This window comes from Cyprinus carpio, chromosome B2 (genome assembly GCF_018340385.1).
Source record: "Cyprinus carpio isolate SPL01 chromosome B2, ASM1834038v1, whole genome shotgun sequence".
Lineage (NCBI taxonomy): Eukaryota > Metazoa > Chordata > Actinopteri > Cypriniformes > Cyprinidae > Cyprinus > Cyprinus carpio.
Genome location: NC_056598.1, coordinates 7,273,700 through 7,299,831, shown reverse-complemented (window position 1 = coordinate 7,299,831; position 26,132 = coordinate 7,273,700). Strand labels below are relative to the sequence as shown.

At 35.9% G+C, this 26,132-nt stretch overlaps 1 protein-coding gene across 2 annotated transcripts in view; it reads right to left on the bottom strand.

Moving 5' to 3' along the window:
• The window catches only part of LOC109077241 (divergent protein kinase domain 2A-like), a 34,247-nt gene extending 10,657 nt beyond the window's left edge, over positions 1-23,590 (bottom strand). The window contains exons 1-3 of one of the 2 annotated variants that reach the window (XM_042717925.1): positions 23,260-23,589; positions 15,941-16,815; positions 321-624 (exon numbers count right to left, since the gene is read on the bottom strand). In XM_042717925.1, coding sequence (XP_042573859.1) covers positions 321-624; positions 15,941-16,594 — 958 coding nt within the window. In that variant the 5' untranslated portion in view covers positions 16,595-16,815; positions 23,260-23,589. Of the gene's footprint in view, positions 1-320; positions 625-15,940; positions 16,816-23,259 lie in introns of both variants that reach the window. The other variant, XM_042717926.1, reaches the window with a different exon arrangement.
• Between the last annotated feature and the right edge of the window lie 2,542 nt (positions 23,591-26,132).

Genomic DNA, 26,132 nt, shown 5'->3' with positions numbered 1-26,132 from the left:
AACAGCTATGAGACTTTAATTACAAATCTGAGAGCGTGGGAGGCCCATGCGAGTTTCCACCTGGTCTGTGAGACTGTGATAATTCTTCCAAAAAGTCCTGAAATACATTTATTTTGACGGGGATGGCAAAGTACAGAAACAAACAGGCCTAAAAAAAAAACAGGTGCTCTAGCCCATCTGAGGGAAAACTGAAAGTGGGTCAGAACATATGAAAGTAGAATAGAAAAAAACACCGTCTAACCTGGATAACAGTTTCCTGCACAATTTATTAATGCTGTAGAGAAAGAGCACGGTGATACTGGAATGAAGTTATTACTTACTCTGCTTAATCAGTCTTTTGTCTGCCACTATGATGTTTTCTGCATCGACGACGATGACTTTTCCATCACGAGGTCCGACTGCAAAGTTGTCGAAGCTCACGTCTAGGAGGTAAAGGGCAAAGTCAAAGTCGTTGTTGGTCAGCTGCTCGGCGATTTCCATCAGCTGCTTGGCCAGATCCACTCTTTTCTCCCAGGGTGCATTGTAGAAGCTCCAGAGCTCCTCGCCCACGTAATTCACCGCCACCATCCGGCCACAGGCCCCCAGGTATTTGGCAAACGGCCAGCCCTCATCGGAGGGAAAACTCTGCAGAGATGAAACAGGAGGAGAGAGTCAAGGTGAGAGAAGTTCTCCATTCACACACACCATGTCCTCTCAAATCTGGAGCAAAAAATGCCAATTAAAACACAGACAAACTGCACAATCACTAGCTTGGAGCAAAGTAGCTGTACCAAACTTTTCTTAAGTGCTGCGGATATTCGATAGCCCCATTTCAAGTCGAGTCATTAAATATGGATAAGTGACCATTAAACTTTAATCATAGAGATTCAAATAATTTAGAGGACAAAACACAGCATTCGGTAACCAGTCGGAGCCTCCAACATCTGGCATCTGTGGTCTGAGCTGGAGAGGCTGAATCATGCAATGAAGGGGATGTTTCCTGCTCTTCATGACATAGGCATGGTTTCTTGTGGACTTCGGCAAAGCGAATCGGTTATTTTACTGGCTTACACTCTTAAATGTCATAAATCTGATAACTGCAGGAGGCAGTGTACAATCTGTTACACCTGTCCTGTCCTTGAGTCTTTTAGGGGTCAAGAGTGAATCAAGTGGAGACAAAACCTACAACAAGATCTGTATCTTCCTCTTGCCTTGACCAGTTCTAATTCTCATAATGATACTGACTGACAAAATCAATCATTGACTATTTCCTTTGACATTGTAATCACAATCATTAATGTAGATTAATGGAATTTTTATTAAAAATGCAATTTTGCATGAGGAATCTGACATTTGTGTAGCTACACAACCAAAACAGACAGTTTTTGAAAGTATTTATCATTATTTTTTCAGTAAATTAAAATTAAATAGTGAACTTCCCATTGGCTCTCAGAGCAGCATCAAAACAGATTATTAAAATATATATATATATGTAAGTTATAAACAAGCAAATCCACAATACACTATTATAATCACAACCTTTTGAGCTCTAAAGTTGAGTGTGAGCTCTGGTTTCTCACAAATGCTCCTATTATAATAAACAAAGCTGTCCACACTGCAGAATAAATCTGTTTTATATGCTTTGTTGATTTGAAAAGGGGTATTCTAGATTTTTTCACACTTCTTGCTTATAGTGTATGCTGGGTATAAAACATTCACGCTGAAGCTGAGTGACATGTCATTTAGAGAATGCAAAATAGTTGGAAACTACCAATAATTATTTTCAATTGATTTTTTAAGCTTTTTTCCGGCTGTCTGGCAATGTACCTTCAGCACTCTTCTACGCTTTGTGTGCCAGAACAAACAAAAGTGACATAAAAAAAACGCAACAGGGATATATCTAAATGGAATACTGTAACCAGCATAACTGTAATGGCAACCTTGATAATTATTTAGCTTTACTAAAACTACATTTTGGTTTTAGGAAATAGAGTGAATATTGAATTCAATTATTAGGCGCTAACAGACTAACTGCTCGGTCTGTGACAAATGAGTCAATTACAGAAGGGAACATTGTGTCTCTAGATTTTTTTTTTTTTTAACACGTCACCATGAAGTTTCATTCTCTGAAAGTGTCAAATGTCTGTGGAAGGCCACGTCCTGTGTGAGAGTGAGGATTTGTTCCTGGAAAAAAGCTTCACTGTGCAGAAAGTGGTTGCCCCTACATTTTGTTGTTGAACTTTATAAATAATAGATGACAACCAAAAAACCCCAATAACTTCCACCAACACTGACCCAAAAAAAAAAACATTATAGAGAAACTTTATAGAAAAAACTGCATGTTTACTCCACTTTTTTTATTTTAATATTTCATCTTTTTTAATGATTAAATGTACTAAATTTACATTCTATAGTAATTTCTAGCATTTTGCAAATCAAAAATATGACATTTTTCAACTCCAGTATACATTCCATATAAAAATAAATAATATCTAAAGGGCCCTTTCTCTTTTAGGAAACTTACCAGCCTCATTTTGTCAGAGAAACATGCACAGCCAGCTCATGACTATTTTGCAGAAACCGTGTAGTTGCACTTCAAACACTATTTTACTTGTACTAAACATTCTCTGCTTACATTTTGCATGACACTGTCAAACATCACAGTGTCAATACCGTGTCCTGTTCTGCTATCAAATTTCCAAGGATTCGCATCATTAACCTGAAGGAAAACGAAATCCAAATACAGTTATGCACTATAATAAACTGAAACGAAACCAGGTTTTGACATAAAACCTTTCCAAGAAATTCAGTGAAATAAAACAGCACCCCACACTACAAACCTGTTGAGCTGCAGTTGGCTGCTTAACACGGTCCGGAAGCAAGCTTTTTCTTCCTCTTCTCTTTTTTTTTCCCAACTTGAAGTGCTGTTCATGCTATAATTGAAACTCTGACTAACACTTACCCACAGAGCTCTGCCTTTAGTCAAGGACTCAGGAAGATGACAATGCACATAACCTTCAAAAGTGTTTTAAATCATTTCTATGCAATGGTGAAGTGCATCTCTTTAACAAGAGAGGTCAAAGAGATCCTCAATTCACAAACATGCTATTACAGCATGTGAATCAACAAACACAGCTGTAAACCGCTTAAAATGACCAATATGAAAAAGCTGCAAACACATCCAAGAGCAAATTAAATCAGAGGTGATTGTCTGTCAACTAGGGAGTCTTAGCTTTCAGAAGCAATACAATCAGACTCATTTTATCACAGTGTTGTCAGACTGGTAATGCATGGAATTGGTGACAAACACAAGCAACGCGTGCAAGATTGAGCAGACAGAACCATCTCAGGGAGGTTGGTTATTTGTTTTTCCGAGCCAGTGGAAATTCTAGCCCGTTAAGAATAGGAACTTGTTTGCACTCGACCCTTTCATAAATGACAACAATGGCCAAACGGCTGCGTGACGCACAAAATAGGTGGTTGGAGGCAGGTGAAAAGTTTGTTTTAATAAAAGCACCATCAACACCACATAATGACAGACCAGGTGCTAGCCTTGTATATCTTACAAAACCCTTCAAATCTAAACTGCTAACGGGTTAGATCTGTAGATTATAGCATTAAAAATATAAAATGAAATGAAATGGTCGACCATCTGTAGGGCCCTATGATTTCCGCGATGTGGAAAATGCGGACGGAATCACGGAATCCAGTCATAAAAACGGAATTCACAGTTTAACACAGAATTTGTCAAATTTTGAATTAATTAATCAAAAGTAGGTCATTACACATAAATCAGATTGCGATATGGACTAGTATATGTAAATATTAAGCCACAAAAGTCATTTAAACATGAATCCTGCATGTTCTGCGTGTCTCTGTTAATGAATGGTGCAGACGCACAGTTTTATTTAATTTACTACACACATACTGAAGCACGCGTGACACTCGCAGTGATATTTAGCGTCTGCTGTCTCAATGATGACGTAAACACATGAACAACATCTCCAGAACTGCTCTGAGAGTGACTTCATGAGCATTTGACCATTTGATTTGAGTAAAACTAGCATCATATCACATACACAGAACTGTAAAGGTATTCACGGCAACCCGTCAAAATAAAAGTCCGGTTTGATTTGAAGACATTGTGCATATTATTATTTTTCAGCAGAATGTACATAACCTACTACTACTACTAATACTACTACTACAATGAATCAAACATTATTTTTTAAGAAATAATCACACAACATTTAGTCAATGTTTTAATTTTAATAGAAAACCCCCTTTGTTTGCCAAAAAAATAAAGTTTGCTTAATTTTCAAGAATTAAAAAAGATAAATGAAATTATTGTTTTATGGCTTCTTTTGATAACCAGAAAAATTTAAATACACAACAGAATTTCTGAGGTGAAAAAAAAAAAATCATAAGGCTACTTTAAGAAAAAAAAAAAAAGAATAAATTAAGTTGTTTAATGCATTCAAATAATTAGACATGCTAAAACACAGAATTTGGTAATGATAAAAAATATGGTGATAAAAATAAAACATCTCATAGGGCCCTAAACATGTAATTTTCAAAAACGTTTCATGATTTTAATTGATTAGACAAGCTTTTTGATTAATACAATTTAATTTAACTATTATAAAAGAGTTGAGGAAAATTAAATTGGAAAAAACTGAATCCAGAAAAATAAAAACAGAATTTGGAAAAAAATAAATAAAACAGAATTTAGGAAAAAAATAAAACTGATTTCATAGGGCCCTATATCTGGTTATGTTGAGGTACCAATTCAGTATTGATACCAAGGGTCAATGCTAAAACCTTAATCCAAGTCAATTCCTAGTTAGTGTAGTGGCATCTTAATGAGATCTGGCCATGAAACCCAAAGCCTGGGTCCAACCTTAATAGGGTCAATTCCAGAAACAAAGTTTGTGGGATTGCCAATCGCATAGAGACTTGATAGCTTCAGAAAGATTGTTCTTGTAATATTTGCACTAAAGTTTCTTTAAATACAAACACATCTGCTTGACAACTAATAAAGAACGGCAACTTCCATTTGGGTGGCGGAGCTCCCAAGTCTACAGTTTGCTCACACTCTCCGCAATTATAGAGTCTGTCAAACTGCTGCTGAAGTGTGAGGAGGGAATATCAACTCTGCACAGATGGCTGTGCTCTAAGTGACAAACTGTAAAAAGAATACAGGAGTGCTATTTTGAAAATATTGGAATGTTGGAGCCGTAATACAACTTACAGATGCTCATGTGGGTAATGGTGGTTTAAAACCAGCCTGCAATTTTTTAGGATTCCAGCCCCAAACTCTACCAAACAAGACACAATCATTATACATATTAACACAAGACTAGTGTGATAAAACCACTAACCTTGTACTTGCAAAACTCTCTAACTTTCACCCACAGGAACTATAATGGTAATGTATAATCATCTGCCTAGCACTGAAAAGTCTGTGTAGACAACTTTATAGCTCAAGTAGCACATTTACAGAAGAATAAAGGCACTTTTACAAAAACTTTTAAAAAGGCAGCATATTTCTGCTTTTAAATCCTCCACAATGTCTCGCCCTATGGACTTCATTACTTAACACAATTCACACTAGGATGAACAAAAAGCAAATTCACACCAATACAATCCATGATGCAACATACCTGTCAGCTGCAGCTACAGAGGAAGAAAAGACAGGATACAGAAGGAAGGGAGCTGTCAGCAAAATCAACCTAATCTGAAGTTATAATTAAGACTGGATTTGTCAACATGAGTGTGTAGGATTAATTAATGTTTAATGCCATTAACACATTTATACATTTGTTTGGTGTCTTTATTCCCATTTGCATATTTCATTTAAAATGCCAAAATCAGGTGCTCTTTTCGTTATTTTAATAGCTTATATGAAATTAAATTGATCAAAAACAAAAACAAATAAATTAATTTCACAAATCAAAAACATTAAAAATAAATGCTGTTCTTTTGAACTTTCTATTCATCAAAGAATCTTGTGTGACGAAAAAATGTGTCATGCTTTCCACAAAATGGTAATATAAAGCAAAGAATTTCAGCATATTAGAATGATTTCTGAAGGCTCATATCACTAGAAACTGTAATGGCTGCTGAAAAAAAAAACAGCTTTGCCAACACAGTAATATTTTAGTACTTTTTAAACAGTTGTTTTAAATTGTAGTAATATTTCACATAGTAATAACTGTATTACAGTTACTGTATTTTTGATCAAATAAATGCAGCCTTGGTGAACATAAGACTTTTTTATTTTATTTTTTTATTATACTTATTGAAATGTGTTGCTCTTCTTCATATTCTACTGAGACTTCTCTTACAAGGATAGTTCACCAAAAAATGAAAATTCTGTCGTCATTTACTCAACCTCAAGTTTTTCCAAACCTGTGTGAGTTTCCAACATTCTTCTAAATATCTTCTTTTGTGTTTAACGGAAGAAAGAAGTTCATACAGGTTTGAAACAACATGAGGGTGAGCAAATGTTGACAGAACTTTCATTTTTGGGTGAACTATCCCTTTAATTCTGCAGTATTACATTCTATCTCTCATCTGCCAAACTTACGATGTCTGCAAATAATAAAACAGACATTTTTTTGTACTATTTAAGATATAAAACAGTCATTATATCTTTTTATGGCCTTACATTTTATGTAAGACATTATATTTTAAAAACCGGAGGGAACCTAGATTAAAACTCACCCCGGGAATCGCTTTAAACACACTTTTTTAGAGTACTACAGGTGCTATCTGGACAATTTTCTTCAACGTGAGGAGAGTTCACCAGTTTACAAGCACTAAATAATAGGCATGTCCTTGATAACAACCTTGCTGTGCTCAGTCTTGTTTTTGAAAGCCTTACATACAAACAGCAGTTGACTCCTGTCAGCTCTGGGACTGTTTAGAAAGGTGCTTGGGGCATGGCAACCTCATAATAACCTCATTGTCAGGTGAAGGGAGAGGAGGCGCACACTGGGCTGTGTGCAAGATTAATGCCGTGATGGACGTGACCCTCAGGGCTCTGCCTGTGCTATTCTCAGCCTCGCCGAGCAGATGGGCCTCCGTTCTCAATGGAAAGAAGGAGGCACGAGTAATGCAAGCACAAAGTCAAGCACAGCAGCTTTTTTTCCAGAGGACACATATTTCACAACATTCTGACACAATACCAGGCTAAGGGGAACAAATTGTGTTTCTGACCTTTACGGCTATAAATAGCAGTTAAAATGCCAGTGGGCAAAACTTAAAAAAAAAAAAAAAAACTACAGGAAGGGACATCTGAATTCTTATTACACGCTGATTTTGTAATCCTCTCAATGTCTTGCTTGTCTCCGGCTCCATAGGCTGTGTATTTTTATATTTTTTTTTATAACTTGAGAGCAGCACTCCCATCAATTCCTAACATAACCAATTAGTCCATTCTTGTTTTACTCAAACCTAAAAATACACAGACCACAAAACCTAAACTTGAGTGACTCCAGATCCATCCTACTTGGCAAACGGAAAACAGACATAAGACAGAATCTAAATTCAGCTTTCCAACATACAGAAATCCTTATATCCACTACAAGAGACCTCAGTGTCTCCTTTACGGTCAAAAAATACCTTCGCAAGCAGAATACAGAGGAAGAAAGCCAATAAAACATGTCCAAATGGAATGTTGGTTTAGAAACACGTCTACGAAGTTGCCTTCCGTCTCTGAATGCAGATTAGATGTATCCATTGTTGCCTACGATTTCCTACAATCCTGTGTGTGTGGTTCAACCATTGTTGGAATCTAGTGAATTTAATATAGTAAATATATGAAGAGTTCAGATGCAAAAGCCTCTAGGTGCTATTTAAAGTTTGCTTCTAAAATGAGCATTTTTATCAGATTCCTATGTGTAGATTCAGTAATTTCACTTTAATGGAAATGAACAGGTGCCTTTAAAATAGAAATTCATGTTTACACAACAACAATGTACATAGCAACAATTTCATAATTTTCAAACACTTGCACTTTGAAACCAGCTTTCAAAATGTTGCGTTTTCTGGCCCCCAAAACACTGTTGTTGTTTAAATGAACTGCCAAAATACGTAAAAACTCTTGTTGTGTCATTTAATAATTTATCATTTAGTATTTTTTTTTTTTTTGTGTAGCCCTATTAATCGCAACTAGGGATGTAATGATTCACGACTTTGATTTCACAATTCGATTTTCTCAATTTTTTTTTTTACAAAATGAGATTGAAAACATTATACTGTAAATGTAAAGGTGTCCTTTTAGCTATTGCTGCACGTTTCTTTGTGAAATTGAAATGTAACAAAACTAAATCTTTGACAGTAGATGGCGCTTATGAACAGCAATGATACAGTGTTTCCTTGGTTACCTCTGTAAACAAAGCAGAGCTGCGCTGATGAACACTAATACGAATCATTTAGAGCAGGCCTGGTGCCAGGACACACGACTGGGGGGGGGGGGGGGGGGGGTAATTATAATCGAAGTAATTAACTAACATTTTAATACATTAACTAACGAAACCTTATTGTAAAGTGTTAAAATTAGGCTTTTTGTTATTAAAGCATATATGTTCACAAAAAACTGTTAAATTAAACAGAAAAGCAAGCATCGTTTCATTACATCTTGCATTTCAACCAATACAAATAATTCATAACCGTTTCCTTACATAAATCCTGCATTTGGACCAGGCTCCATTGCAGAATCACATCACTTTGTGCTTCTGAAATGATCTTTTTCTATCTAGTGTAGTAGTTAGCCATCTTTGTTGTACCGCTTGTCAAGCATCAAAAAAACAAGTTTTATTTGAATTCTGAATATATTATCGCATACAGCATGCAAAGAGCATTCTCGTTACATCCCTAATAGCAACATTATGGAGGCACCTTCATACACACTGACTGACAGCAAGGCAGCTGCCTCAGGTTTCCAACAAAGTCAAAAAAATGGAAAGCAGATTTTGCCTGCCTTATGAAACTGCAAAAGGTTACTACAACTTCTGGCAAACTAGAAAAACTGGCTTTTCTTAGCTTCAGGAAGTGCGATGAATCATTTAGAGCATTCTGAGGAGACAAGCATCTGTTAGCTTTAACATCATGTTTTGAGCAGGGGAAGAAACAGCAAGCGCTGGTGAAGATCACACTTAATCGCATCTATGGATTAGGAGCCAATTCATTAGCGGCATCCACAGCAAACTAATGACATTTCATTATGCTGACCGAACCGCTGCAGAGGTTGCAGGGCAAAAGGGGGCAAAACTGTATGCTGCTAATCAAATCGAGCGTCTCACTCTCCGGAGAGAGATCAGATTGCCTTTATCACCTAGAATGCTTGAGGTGTGGCAGATGGAGTGAATGATGGGAGGTGAGAACGGATATTGGCTGCTCACACAGAGATGTCCTTTTGTTTGCCCAGGCCTTCGACAAGCTGGGTCAATCGCAAAAGAAATTGGAATAGATTAGCTGGGTCTAAAAATCAATGCTGGACCGAGGGGTGCAAAAAAAGAGAGCTGTCAAGGACTCTCATTGCTGTGAATGAAAAGCGCAGGAAAAAATACACTGGAAATAGGGGTATGTGGTATAAATTGTCTACGATAATATCGCAATTACTGTTTTAACAACCCAGGTTTAAAAAAAATTCACTTCCATTATGTACTTAAAGTGCTCTATTTTTGCACACTAATTTTGTACTTAATATACTTAAAATGATCCTTTAGTACTTCTTAAAATAACCTTCAGATCAGCTAAGTGTACTCAGCTGTGCTATTTTTGGAGACCATGAATATGAACTAAAATGCACTTTAAACATACAATCTCTGTATTTAAAAATATATTTAGTCACCACTTGTAGTACACTTGAGTGTACTAGTGTATGAAAGATGGGTTCAAGTGTACTAAATATTTTTTTTTTTTTTTTTTTTTTTAAATACAGAGACATCATAATAAAACACCATATAAACACAAATCAACAATGTTCCAAAATAGCACAGTTGAATACACTTAGATGATCTTAAGTTTATCTTAAAAAGTACTAAAGAATCATTTTTAGCATATTAAGTACAAAATTAGTGAGTGAATATAGAGCACTTTAAGTACATTATGGAAGTGCACTTTTTTTTCACCTGGGAACTCCGCTGACATTTCTGAGTATGTCACTTTCACTGTTTTTGACATAAAACTTGGTGAAAGTATTTTTGTGTGTGTTAGGGTTGGGTGACTTTTCCAATTTTATCGATTAATTAGAATTTAATGTTTTGCCACGATTTTATTTTTTAAAAAATGGAGGAATCACGATTTTGAATAGCAATATTACCAAGCGTTAGAATAAGTCACTTCGACAATATGCCGGTGATAACAGTAAAGAGAAAAGAACAATCCAAATGCATGCCGGTGCACATAATTAAACGTTCACATGTGACACTCTCATATCCTATAGGTTCCATTCTCACAGGATGTGCTTTTGTGTTGACAAAAAAAATGCGACCCGGGCAGTGGAATAGGATAAACATGCAAGACGATGGGAGTGTACTTTAACTTGAACACCACGTTTTTAGACTGCCGTTTCATGCATGAGACGCTGCAAGAGATGCGAGTGCAACAGTCATACGCGTCCATATTTACATCGAAAAAAACAATGGAAAAGCAGCGCAATTGAATAAAAAAACGTGTGAAGAACTACTAGCCTACTATATGTCTGATATTTCATGTTTGCATCATGTGGACAGGCTGAAAGCTGCTGTTGTTTTTACAGAACATTTATAGTTAATAATAGTCTATTGGTGTTATACCTTCAGTCATTTTGAATTTGAATAACCTTGACTTTTGAGATTTTTGGTAAAGCATTTTCCTTGTAATATTTCTGAACATATGTCAAGACAAGTTTGTATTGTACAAGATGTGGTTGTAGTTCATGCATCTTTACTGCAAAGATATTTAACAAGTGATTTGTTAAACCTTCACATCATGTTGAAAGCTTAATGCCTGCTGCACTTGGAATAGAATTTTCTTTAACTAGGGGTAATTAATAAAAAGTTACTTGAATCATGTTGTAGTTACATTTTCAAGCTGACTAGTTAAAATCATTAAAAAATAAATAAATAAATAAATAAATAAATAAATAAATAAAATAAATAGAAATTCGGTCATCAAGAATTGAGAAAAATTGAGAATCGGTTCTGAAAATAAATAAATAAATAAAATCAAGATTTTTTTTGCCATATTGCCCAGCCCTAGTGTGTTTATCAGTAATTGCTCATCATTTCCAGCACATTTTAACAATGCTGTGTTAATATTGATAACTGTGATGATTTTGGTCACTATAGCCAAGATCTGAAATTTTCACACCGTTTCATCTCTACTTAGAATGCCCCCAAACTTCAAGATACACAGGGCCATTTTTCCCCTCTGAGTTTTGTCTTAGATTTATATCAGATGACATTACAAGAGTGCTGTTTTCCCTGGAAATCAACATTTACAAATGTCACATTGATTTAATAAAACGGTTCAATAACAGAGAAGTTAACAATTTCAGTTACATTTTAAACACAATAGTCTGTTTTTGCTTAATTTTGTCAACAAAAAAATTAAAATTTAACTGTCTATGCAATTGCAAATGCTGTGTAAATGCATTCAGTCCACCTCCATTTGAATTAAACCATTTGTGCAAATACATCTAAATGCCACTTCAGATCCAGATTTTGTGCAACTTCTGCAGTGTGAAGATGGATTTTGCTGGTATTGATTTAATTGGATTGGTAACAGTGCTGAAAAAGCATTTTCAGTAATAATGTTTGGATTTGAAATCAAAATAACTGATAATTGTGTTTGTGGTAAAGAGCCACAGATCTGTAGCAGACTCCTGTGTTAAAGAACAAAGAGTCTGTGCTGCTGAACCACTTACACTTCACACGCACTGCAAACAAAGTATGTGAACCTGGCGTAAAAGGCTGCCTCACATACAGCTCACGAAATCAAGATGGTGCTGTGTGTAAGCTATTGTGCAATGACTGCATAATGGAAAAAATAAAAATGTACAGCATGAAAAAATGCCTACCCCTCAAATTAAAAAGCCCCACAAGAGTCACCTAAGAGGGAACTCCCCCCCCCATTTTCAAAAATGAAATTCAGCCCCTGAATTAATGTCTAAAAATCCTGATTCCCCCAAAATCCTGATTGAGGTCAGCCCCTGAATTAACCGATACATCGGCTGCCGATATTATCGGCCGATATGAGCAAATTGCATTTAAATCCGGCATCGGCGTGTCTAAAAAAGGGAGCTCTGCAACTCCTGCCGAGCCATGATCTTTTGACGTTGAGTCTGTCATCGTCATGTGAAATGATGTCACTATCAGCTAACGGTCATGTGACTCAGCCGCTAATGCAGACCAAAAAGATAATACATGTTTATCAGTGGAAGAGCGCGAAAAAAGGTCAAACTATCGTTTAACTTATTTTAAATATATCTGCACCCACATAATGACCCTACATGGCAGGGGGGCGCGTCAATGACTAGAAGTCAGCGTGCCTCGAAAAAACAACAACTGTCATTATTCTAAAAATATATTCCTTTTTAGCAGGCCCCTTAAATGGCTATTGTTTGCAGGTGGTTCTTCTCAAAATACAGCGGTTTACGTTAACGTTAACCATTCAACTTCGAATTGATCCGTAATCTTCCGGTAACAAGGCTAAATTCGCCAGCGCATGACGATGTTTGATTCAGACTGCAAGAGGAGAAGATATTTGAATGTGTCTGTGATAAGTGTAGTTACAGTTACTACAGTAGGTGCGTCAGAGATGATTAAACCAGAGGGGACAAAATAAATGTGAGCTGAACAAGCGCTTTTTTTTCTTTTTTTTTTTTTAAAAGCAGCTTCACAGAATAACAGGAAAATGTCGTAATAATATAGTTAAATATAAGTAGGTAATAGGTAATAAAGTACTATAATATATATATATATATTTCTCTATATTTCTCGTTTTTGCCTATGTAGGAGATCCATATAATTATTTATTATTATTAATAAATCTAATGATGACATGAGTAATGTACCTGTCAAAAGTATACACATAATGTCTCTTTTCTGAAAAAAAAAGGGTGAACTATCTTGGGACTGCTCATCAATGGTGTTTCTGAATTTATTTGATCAAAAATTGAGACTGTAATCGAAGGCAGAAATATTGTGGAAATATGGTTTTACAAATACAAAGTTTTCATTGATTTTAAGTGCATTATAAAATGTCTAATATCCAGTTTATTCAAAATCAAAATATGATGCGAGTTAATATCGCAGAAAAATCCATACTTCAAATAATTATTATTCACTATGATATTATAGTAAAGTTTAGAATTATTATTATTATTAAAGAAAAAGTATTCATTATCAAGGCTGAATTTATTTGACTCTCAAGAAACATTTCTGATTATTATCATTGTTGAAAACAATTTTGCTGCTTCATATTTTGTGGAAATGATGATGCAATTTACTTTTTCATGAATTTTTGATAAATATAAAGTTTAATGAAAAGCATTTATTTGCATTTATCAAATATATTAATTCAATTCGTTAATGCATTTATTAAATAGAAATCATTTTAAATGTCTTCACTCACTTTTTGTCACTTTCATGCATTATGAATAAAATTATTAATTTCGCTCTCTTTTTAAAATCTTATACAAATTATTCCACAAAAATATTAAGTAGCAAAACTGTTTCTAACATTTAAAATGAGGAAAAATGTTTCTTGAGCAGCAAATCAGCATATTAGAATGATTTCTGAAGGATTATGTGACACTGAAACTTCTTTGTAAACAACAACAGATTTACAAACGTTCCAAATGACGAATCTTGCGTTCCCAAATGCAAATTAAAGTGGCTCAAACCAAGCGCAGCACTAACAGTGAATCGAAACCAAAAACAGTACTGATACAGCAGACATGTAGCGCGTCACACTACAGCCTATTATATAATTACAGCACAACCGTTGTGAATCTTATGACAGCACTACCAATCTCAAATTCTCTACCCCATAAAAAAAAGTAACCGGGTCGAGTAACACGTTCCAGCGCCCATTCTGCTCGTGTTTAGCACTTTGAATCATTTGAACGATTTGAACTGTCCTGCAGATGGCACCACAAGCTCGTTCAGCGCTCTCAGGACCATTTCGTCCATGATGATTCTTTTCGCAGTTTATCTAGGTAATAGCTTATGGCCATTTGTGCGATTTCAATCATCAAGCAGTAACCAACCTACAACCCTCCCCCTGGGTATCAGTGATTGTATTGGCAGATACTACTTTCTGTGATCGACAATCAGTGATCGGAGCACCCAGAGTAACAATGTGTTGTTCTAACAGAATTCATTAACTAAATGTATAATTTGACACAAGATGATGCACACATGTAATAAAGTTAGAAAAAAATGCCAATATAAAGGTGGTCCAAAAGTGCACAACGCAACGATAATAAAAAATAAGCAAAATAACGAATACAACGCAGAATCAATCCACAGGACAACAGAATCCACACAACACTCCATTTCTTAGCCACTATAGAAGATGTGTTAAAGCTAAGAACTTTATACCAGAGATAATGATCTAATGAAATCCAAATTTTGGAGATTTTACTGTAGTACCAATTTAAAAATAATAATAATAATAATATATAATAAACCAAGTCACTATAAACAAGTCATTTATATAGCTATGCAAATTTAAAGTGTCATTTAAAAGCCTGGCACAGTAAAATCAGTTTTAAAATTAATTAATTTTATTAGAGAATTAACTCTAGTACAAAGCCCAAATTTTAGTTTTAAAGCGTCATTTACGTGGCTCCAAGAAACAGCATTGTGAAATGATTTCAACGATAATAATATGTGCAAGAGTCCACAAAAAAAGTAATATGATATAGGTATGGTAAAAATGACCTCCTCACCACAGTATTGTTGTACAATAAGAGGATACAATTGTAACGCAGAGTGCATTTTCTTAATTGAAAGTATATTGCGTCAAATGGTACAGAAGTACCATGTGCCTTACTCTCAACACCACTTCAGCTGTTACATGGCGGGCGTCATTTTTAATTTTGTGATGCCAAACCTGATATTGGTGGGCGGAGTTAGGGTAGCCTATATGTCAACAAGGAGGGTTATTTGCCCAATGTAAATAGACACTCCATTATAGAAACAGCATTATGAATTGGCCTGATATATAATGTCCCATAGAAACGTCAAGGGTTCAGAAAAAATATATTGGATATCAAAATTGGGATTTCGTTAGATCATTAGACCCTGCATTAAATCCCTTGCCTCATTCAATTCCAAAAGCACTTAAGAAGACAAAGTGCTGCATTTATTAAAGAGAAGCTTGATGTGTAGGCCCCATTTGTGTCCAAGCATAGGACCATTTCTGTTGTGGCTTGTTTATGGTGTGTTATGGCAATTTCGTTGAGTTGCGGCGACTTCATTGTGTAGTCTAAAATTTGCTGTGCACTGCTGGGCCAGTCCGTAAGTATCAGTCCTTAATGGGAAAAATTCATTTTTGTTAGTGCTGTGAACTAACCACCACACAATATTTTACACCCTTAAGTGGAAAATGTTTATCATACTGAAAACAAGTTTTGGACAAAACTTTCGGAACAATACGCAACCTCTGTGTTTTTATACTTTGCTTGTGGAATAACAAATGCTTTATGATTTATGTCTGAAGGAACTCTTCATGACAAGCACGCTGTTGCCCAAAGCAGAGAAATCTCTAAGTGACCACCGACAGACACAAAGTATCTATTATTTACATAGCCTTGTGCAGAACTTTCAAATATGCAAAGATGCACCGTTAATCCCTTTAACTTCCAAGCAGGCATCAGACACAGCGCTTCAGCATCAAAAGAAAGGTTCAGCAACTTGAAATGCATTTAAATTAGACATTTTATCGGCTAGTGTGTGGATACCTGCAGCACAAGCGGCTCAGGGTTGAACGCCAACGTCATCAGCAGCTGCATTCGTTCCGTGTCCTTAAGGTTCTTCAGCAGGAAGCTTCCAGAGTCCTTGGTCTCCGCGTACCTCCTGACCACGCGGTCCAGAAGCCTCTGCGAGGGGCAGTGCACCAGATCCGACCAGCCCTCCACCACCTCCGGGGTCAGCAGCCTTACGTCCCCGTTAAGCCGGGCGAACTCAGTTTTGTACATACCCTGAATGAGATCACAGCGAGGCCTTCCAGTGGCCCGTTTGCAGATCTTCTGATCGATCTCTGCGAGCTCTTGGTTGGAGCCCAGGCGTTTGAGCACGACCCTGCGTGTTCCTTCCCTGGGTTCTCCGTATTGAGCGAAATAAACGTTCTTTACGTTGAAAAAGTCTAGGAAGCGCAGGCGACCCCACATCTCGAAGGTCACCTGGCCATTCATGAACTTGCGGCACCAGCTAGTGCCAAAGCAGGCCGGACACTTGTTGAGGCCGATGAATCGCCGGTCAGTGAGCTCGTTCCTCTGGAAAGAGGCGAAGAGGTTGTGAGTGTTCATCAGCAGGATCACAAAAAGAGCTACGATGAAGAGGAACTTGCCACACCGGTAGACGCGGCCAAATTTGAGCGACAGTATCCGCAGCATGCTGATTGGCAGCAGTGCACTGAGAGTGAGTGCAGTTAATCTTTGTCAATGCGGCTGTTCCATCATTGCTATATGTAATATCATCATCCCCATCACGTTAGTTAGAGTGTTGCCTGGTAAGCTCATTGGTTTCAAGAGCCCCTCTCACCATGTTTTACAAGAAGGGATTTATGGTTTTACGCCGAGTTGGCATTAAGCTGCCACATCAGAAATCCCTCTACCTGAAACAGATAAATGAAATCAGATTAATAAAACCATACACTGAAGTTGTAAGTGTAATGATGACATTATCGGTTGGCATTTCAGAGCTATCTGCATAGTTCACCCCAAAATTAAAATCCTTTCATAAGTTACATACCCTCACCCAAACATGTATGACTTTCATTCTTCTTTGTAAAACATCTGTAGAACATTTGCAACCAAACAGTTCTGGTCACTATTGATTTTCATTAACACTGACTTCAACTACTAAACATTGACATTGACTTCTAACAGTAAATACAGGCTTGGAACAACATGAGAGAGAGTAAATGATTTAATTTTTCAAAGTGGACTATCCTTTTAAGATAACAGATAGTACGAGATAAAAAAAAAAAAAAAAAGTGGGAGATGTTCAAATAAAAAAAAAAAAAATCAATCCACATTAGTAATAAATATATATGTTATAACATAACATGCCTTGTGGGGACGGCAACAGGAAGTGGGATATGTTAAAATATTTAAAAGTCAAAGCTTACTCTATAGCACTGTTTAATGTGACCTATTATTAATGCTTCAAATGCAGTGATGTATATTTCTAAACATTAAACTTTAGCAGACAGCTTAGACAAAAACAGATTGCACAGAGTGGTTAAGCAGCGTGTTAGAATACATTCAAATGTTTACAATTAGCAAGAGTTGATAATATAAATATCCATTGATGTAAAGCAGAGGCTGTTGCTAATAATCTTTCCAGAAGAATGTGGGATAAGGCTCCTATAAAAATTTAGGTTCATGGTTTTGTTCATCATCTTTAACCTCATAAAAGATCCATCCAGCACAAACCAATAAATTGCAGGGAGTGCACTTAGCGTCACCACCTTTTTTAATTAATTCAGCTAAATGAATACATAAAAGAAACCAGAAAATCACACCTGTACGATCCTTCAAAATATGTTCAACTAAGGAGTAATAATTGTGAAATCCTACAGTATAATACTATACATAATTACATAAAATAACAAACATGACTCGTAAAGAAAAAAACATACCTCAGTTACAATCGCAAAAATATGGAGCTCAGTGTGAAACTGCTTGCTTTCAATTTTTAGCTCACAGAGAACAGTAGAAAACAGCACACAATTTGCAGATAATGCGGACAAGATCAGGCTAGTCAAATGTGTCCGAGTCAAACTAGATATGACTCAGAGATTACATCACTAACTTGAACTCAAAAGACTGTTTCAAACAAGGCATACTTTGAATATTGTGTTTGACTAAATACTGGGTAACGAAGGGTAAAGCTATTTTAATGATATTACAACCCCTTTGTACACAAAGTCTTTTATATTTAATAAATGTGTTTGTATGTGTTAAACAGTGTTTGGCACATAGTACTAGTAGCCTCAACACATCAGCATATAGTGTGGTTCACGCTGCAGCTTATTCCGGTAAAGAGGAACCCAATTAGACATGAAGAGACCAGCATCTAATGCACTCAACCACAGCTTGTTTTGTTATTACGTGTCATTTAGGTCTGGTTTATCTGAAATGCCTGATAACACAATAATGGGGGAAGGCAATAGGGTCAAAAAACTGTGTAAGGTTTGCCGGTAAATTTAAGACCCTTTTTAAGACTAAGTTAAAGAAACTTTGATTTTAGGGAACAGTCATTTGTATTAGCAACATTACCAAGCCATCTCCATTACTAAGTGATTTTACAGGCTTGAATATAGTGGTTCCCAACCACTACATAAAAATAACTTCTTGTACTTCACACTGATCACACTGCAAAAAAAGTGATGTTCTTCCTTAGTATTTTTCTCTTGTTTTCAGTGCAAATGTCAAAAGATACATTTACTTAAGAAGCAAAATTAAATGACATAAAAAAGAAGTTGTCTTGTTTTCTGTGGAATTGATCAAAATGTGTCTGCCAATCAAATTAATTAAATGGGAAAATATATTTTAATACCCCATTCACAGATATTTGTTCTTGTTTTTAGAATAAAATAAATTATGTAAAATTTTTAAAGACTTTTTCATTTTACTTTTGCATCCTAAGTAGTGCATGCCTTGATAAGGATATTTAGATATTTGTATAGAAATATAAATTTTTTGCAAAGCATGCAACTTTTGATTCCATGACTTATTGAATTTAAGGTTTTCTGGTCTGATGCAAGACGTTTTAAAGACTTGTAGAGTAGCACTGACTTCCGTTCTCCCATAAAGTTAATGGCTACCGTCAAGTGTTCGGTTACCAACTTTCTTCAAAATATTTTAATTTATATTCAGCAGAAGAAAGAAACTCGTACAACTGGAACTTGAGTGTAAGTAAATGATGACAATTTAAATTTTTGGGTGAACTGTCCCTTAAATTTGTGGAAGGGCAAATTAAGACTCTAAGACCCACAGAAACCCTGTAGAAAACACCTAAAAATGTGTGTGTGTGGGGGGGGGGGGGGGGGTGCATAGTTTATTTTGTACACATTTTTTCTTCACAAGGTTAATAAATACAGATGGTTTTATTTTATTTTATTATTATTTTGACATAACTGGACACGCCACATTAAAACCACAATGCTTATGGCAGCTTTGCTAAATAATTACTGTACTCTGCAGGATGTCTTGTCACATAATGGCAAAACATTTTAAAACTTTTTAATAATGAATGTGTGTGTGTGTGTGTGTGTGTGTGTGTATATATATATATATATATATATATATACATATATATATATATATATATAAACAAAAAACAAACAGTGAGACACAATCCAAAAACCAAAGAGGTATGTCTGACACATACATTGATTTGCATGCTGCAAAAGAAAAAATAAATTAGATTTTGAAAATGGCATAAAAAAAGCAATAGTAGTGGAAATCAAAACACTTTCACATCTATGCAGCCAAATTAGCGTGAAAACTGAGAACTCTAGAACGTATGCTTATAGTTTTTCATGGTGTTCTTTGAGTCGGATGTGAGTAAAGCTGTACTCATTTTCTGCCTCTCCCTCAGCACTTTACGAGCAGGGGAAAAGGTCCAATAAAAACCACACCTCATTATGAAGAAAGAGCTCAGATAACTAAACAGCCTGCTCACCGGACACGTTTTCCATACAGAAAAAGACACAAAGCTTTTTGTGTAGAGTGTAAAACTCCTTCTGAAAGGATATGGCACATGAACGAGGGGTAGACAGACCTGGAAAACGTCTGGCAGATGGTGACGGCTTTCAAGATGATTCATCAACACCAGTTTCAAAGCTTCACAACAAACCTGGGCTCCAACACCGCGAAACAAATCCAGTTTCTAGTTAAAACGTTCAACATATACCCTCACAAATGAATTTAAACGATGTTTGAGAATTCCAATGAGCCCGGTTACACTATGCAAACTTTTCTCCTCTCTCTCATCATATTTTAACAAAATTCCATCGTGTTGGACTCCAAAAAGTCATATGAAAAGGCAAAAAACTGCTTTTTATACTTAATAATGTTTCCAAAGTATCTCTTCAGTATCAAACACACTTAAGTGCTAAAATAAGCCAACACTGACTAATTAAGAATGTAAAAGGGTCCACCATAACCTTGATCTGAAGACATGAGCAGGTGCAAATTATACGTTACTGTCCTCAAAGGATCAGCTCTCTTCTCTATAAATGCTTAAATGATGTGTGCTGGGCCATTCATTGTGTTGCATGCTGCTGTTAGTCGCACTTATCTGTGATACTGAGAATGAAAAACCACAGCTGTCACAGTTATTGACTGTTAAAGTCAATAATGTTTGATCACACGACGTGACCGTGCCGTTATGCTGCGAGTACAACAGTCACTAACCCAACTAGTTAAAGAGCTATAAATTAACCATGCTGTGCATGTGAGAAGCCACACAGAACAGGAACCAACTGCAAATGTGAGGGGGGCAGATGTCAGCTTGCACTTTACACTCTTATGATTGATGGCTGTACTGTGTGAAAGCAAGTGGGTGACCTACATGAACCACCCTTAAAGGGACAGTTCACCAAAAAAAAATAATAATAATTAAAGCGCTGTCATTATTTATAAAGCCTCATGTCAGTCCAAACTCAATTTCGTTTACACAACATTTTCAACCAAAAATGGGAAACTTTTTATGCATTTTGCCTGTTCATTTACAGGACAACTGTGTTTGGGGGACTGAAAACGCGTTTCAAAGTGCAAGTTTTTGAAAACGCCACCATTATCGTTTCCGTGTAAACACCCAAAACGGGAATTTTTTAAAACGGTGATGTCATACACATGTGTAGTATGTGTTAGGTATGTAGACATGCGCAGTACGTGTCGATTTTAAAGGCAAGCGCGAACAAACATACACAACAACGCCAATGGTGTTGCTGCTCAACAGTTTGCTAACGCTTCTTCAGCAAAGTGTGGATTTACTTCACCAGTATTACAAGCAACAGCGGAGACCATAGACTGTATAAAAACATGGACGTAGTGTGTGTCCGTGATGTCACCCGTAGTTTTCTGAAGAGCGATTTTGAAGCTCAAAGTGGGCGGAGCGGGCCGTCGCCATCTTGGCAGCACGTCTCCGCACATCACAAGGCTTAATATAATTTAAACTTATAAGTGTCAGCAATCCATCTGTCACTCAAGTGGCCACGCCCTTAATTATGCAGAACTTTAAGGCTTAATATAATTTAAACTTATAAGTTATAAAAATAATAATAATAATAAAACAATAATATTAAAAAAGAATTCACCCCCCTCACAGTTGTCATGAAGGGCAAAATTAGCTATAAAGACCAAAATAATTTTTTGTACCAGGCTGTAAACATGTTTTTTTCTGCTGTAGAGTTGGGCATTTTAATATGGGGAGCTCCCTTTTGGAGCCAGCCTCTAGCGGCCAGTTGATGAATTGCAGTTTTAGTCACTTCCTTGTTGGCTTCACAAGAGGAAGCGGGAGGTTGCCGCTTTGCGGAGATGCATCATATACAACAAATAATCGTCACTTCCCTAAATGTACTGTTTACTAACAAGGTGAGAGCGCCAACTACTGGCCTGGCATACATAATACAGCGCTTTTGGTCAATTTCGAGGATGTGTGTAAACGCGAATCGTTTTGAAAACGTTGTCGTGTATATGTGAAACTTCTTAAAAACGCAAGGGATATTAATATTGCTCACCTCCATACAAAAGGACTATCAAACCAAAAAGGACAAAACAACACTGTAAAAGCATAATCAAAATAGTCTATTCGGATCATGCAACGTATTCCTAGTCTTCTAAAGGAATAGGATAGTGTTTTTGGGAAAAACAAACTAAAATGATTCATCAATACGATGCTGTCAACATATGGGAGATAATACTATAAAGTTACTAGTTACTATAAATCAAAGAAAGACATAAACATCTCATTCTTTGTTCCAGAGATGAAAGAGAGTTTTAAAAAAAAACACGAAGGTAAGTAGAAAATGTTTATTTTTTGGTGAACTCTCTCTTTAACACAACTTATCCCTAAAATACAGAAAAAAGTTGGACTTCTCATGTGGTGTGTCACCCACTTCCGTAGTGACTCTAATATAAGAAATTGCTGATAGGCTTCCGGAACTGGACCGCGAAACAGCTCTCTGAGAAACTTGACTTGAGCTTTGTTTGAAAGCTGCGCTTCAACCACCCGAGTATTTTAGTGCTGTGTAGCTCAGCTTTCAACTTAAACATTACATACATTATTATTATTATTACAACTAAATATTACAATCACTTGAGATTTCTGAACGTAACATAAAAAGAACATAACTGGTTTAAGTTCTCATTACAAGTGAATTATAGTCAGAAAACCCTTTACAGGTTTTGCTTTAAACACAACACAAACAAAAAACACAAACTATGACCAGCTTGACCGCTGAAGACAACAATCACCTCGGCACGTCAATCAGAAACGCGCACGCTTTAATCGCGTCAAATCTGTAATGACGCCTCATACTGCGGATAAGAGAGCACAACAGCAGGTAAACAATAGAAACGAGACTAAGTTAAGTAATGCACTCAGGAACTTTGTTTGTTAGCGCAATCGTTATATATAAACCACAGACGTGTGTAACTTATGTGAAATAAGTTACTATAAGGTACACAATCCCAAAACCTGTTAACGAAAACATGTTGTTTATCTAATCATTTTAACCGCTGGTGGTCAATAAGAATAACATGATAGCTATATCTGCATGTTAACTGTAATAATAACAACAACAACAATAATAATAATAATAATAATAAACATGCTTGAGCAACGTGTGATCCATTATCTCCGGTCCAAAATTGCAAACTTTCTCGATTCATTCGCTGTAACTTACTGGAGAACAGCAATCAACTGAAGTTACTTTCGCCGCCTCGATGCAAAGTTCGTAAATTCATAAAAAATTCATGGTTGAAATCACTGCAAATATGAAAATGAGCACATGAAATGATGACATGCAAATCCCAAAACCTACCGAATAAAAATGAGTGAAATTCCCGGTTTATTCCAGTCGCTCGAGGAAGCTTCCGTTGTCTATTTAGGAACTCCTGTCTCGCGCGCATCGATGCTTTCCCACGTTGTCCGTATGTTGCGTGCACACTGCTATAGTTTTTTCTTTATTTCTATAAAAATTTGCAGGGGTTGTCTTCTCAATCTCGATACAAGTTCAGTCTGCGAGCGTTGAAGCAGCTGCACAAAAGATCCGACTTCGCGGATCGGGTTTCGTATTTACGACCCTTCTGGTCAGTTTACGTTACTGGTTACTAAGGTGATCGTGTTGTAACTCCTCCCCCGATCTCTAGAGCGCTGCAGCTTTCACGTCCTCATGTAGGAGTGCATCCTCAGGTGAAGAGCAGACTGTCCAACATGACCCTGACCTGTGTAAAAAAAAACCTGTTTCGTGGTGGACAGCTGCTACATTTGAACACTGTGTCAGATTGTAGGTGAATGAAAATCAGTGAATATCATTTGAGTTGAACGCCCACATTACTCAATAAAGAGTTTCATACAGTTCCACGTAAGCGAAATTGCAATTGATGAGAGTGGAGAGATTGAAAGCCACTTTTGTCTATCGCTTTTTTCCCCCACGCAATTATTTTGAGTTCCCATGAGGACGTGAACATTCATTTCCTTTTATTTATGCGTAGGAAATCAAACAATAACGCAGGGAAATCACATAAGCAAACACATTTTGGGATTTTATACAATTTAGTATTATTATTTTTCACAGTTTATGACTTGACTTTGAATGAATATGCAGATAGCTTTATTTTGGCTCCGGATAAACTTTATATCAAATTATTCAATGAAAGTATTACGCTGATTACATAAGCAAACACATTTTTGGATTTTATACAATTTAGTATTATTATTTTCCACGATATATGACTAGACTGTGAATGAACAGAACATGCAAATATAGCTTCGAAAAACTGGCTCGGTTTAACCTTATATTAAATTTTTTAATGAAAGCACGATGATTAATACAAATCAATTAAAACAGAAATATATGTATATCATTTTCAAAGGAGTTAGCCTTGAAACAAAACCGTGGATCGCTCTTCATTACAAAATACAACCAGATATCAGTACTCTGGTGACATCTAGTGGTTTCTGACTTTATTTTACGAACCTTATTCACTGGCTCTAAAAGACAATTGTGGGACATGTCCAGTTGCATTTTTTGTATTTTTTTTTTTTTCAAAGCCATGTCAGTATTTATTTTAATACATGTTTAAAAAAAAATTACATTACTTTTTTTTTTTTTTTTTTTTTTTTTTAAAACAGAACACGTTAATGTGAACATGCTCAGTTACTTCTACCCTGTTCTCGACCAAGTAAGTAACACGTATATTTAATTTGTGATCCATATTGCTGGAGTTTTCTAAAATGACAGATTTTTTATTTTCATTTTTATTTTTTAATGCTTTTATTATAATGATTTCTGAAGAATCATGTGACATTGAAGACTGGCGCAATGGCTGGTGAAAATTCAGCTGTGCCATTAGAGGCATAAACTTCAACATATATTAAAATAGAATATAGTATTTAAATAGAATATTAAAATAGAAAACAGTTATTTGTAATAACATTTCATGATATTACTGTTATAACTTAAACTTTGTTTGTCTTTTTTGTGACAATGTTGTCAAAAATAAACATATTGACAAGGCTTGCTGGTATTTTTTACTTCAAGATGTTATAAAAACCAGGCAAAAAAAATAGAGGTAAAATATTAATATTATTAAATAATGTAAAAATACTGATGAAAGTAAAATTTTATTGAAAAAGTTATTTTTAACACTTTTAAGGTTCTATAGCACTTTTAAAGTATGGTTCTTTAAAGAACCTTATAAAAAAATTGGTTCTATTTAGCACCAAAAAGGTTTCTGCTGTTATAAGAAGCTGAAAAACCCAGTGAATCTGGTACTGTTTAGAACCATTTTTATTAAGAGTCTACCTTTTAACTGCATACAAATTTATAAGACTCAATGACCTTTTTAATGAATTGTTATTTTCTTTCAATTATTTCTTTTAATGGTACATCATATACCATATTCATAAGTTGTTATTTGTTCTTTCTGTATATTTGTGATTATTATTTTGCCTGAATGTTGAAGATTGAAACACTGAGAAAAGAATGCAGCCAACTGAAGATGCTGCCAATATGGTGATCCTGCATCCAAATCCTAACCCCTAAAACCTTTCACGAAATATATCTTTTGAGTATGAGTGAGTTCTCCAGAGGCCGTCTGGTGAACCTCTGTGGCCACGAACCAATCAGAGTCATTAACCTGATGTTCCAGATGAGCAGAGACAAGAATGATAAGAATATCATCCCATTATTGAGTCCATTAAGAGAGCCAGAGGAGGGAGAAGATCCATGCCGTCTGCAGTCAGATTTCATTCACCACCAGCGCAGAGATAATTAGCCGACAGATGAGACAAACCACTCATACACACACTCACAGAGCTTCGGCTCATTATCCTGGGTGACTTTGACTGTTAAGTAGCTGCTCCCTTGTGTTTTATTTGTTGACCATATGCCATTACATCAAAACTGATCTTTGCCTTTAAGGTTACTTAAAGCCAAACCAAAGCCATTAAGCAAACTACTGTACATATATATATATATATATATATATATATATATATATATATTAGTGCCCTCCACTAATATTGGCACCCTTTGTAAATATGAGCAAAGGCGGCTTTGAAAATAAGTCTGCATTGTTTATCCTTTTGATCTTTCATTAAAAAAAAAAAAAACAAAAAAAAAAAACACAAAATTCTAAACTGTCATTGAAGTAAAGCAATTGAAAGTGCTAGGAAAGTCTCACTGTGAAA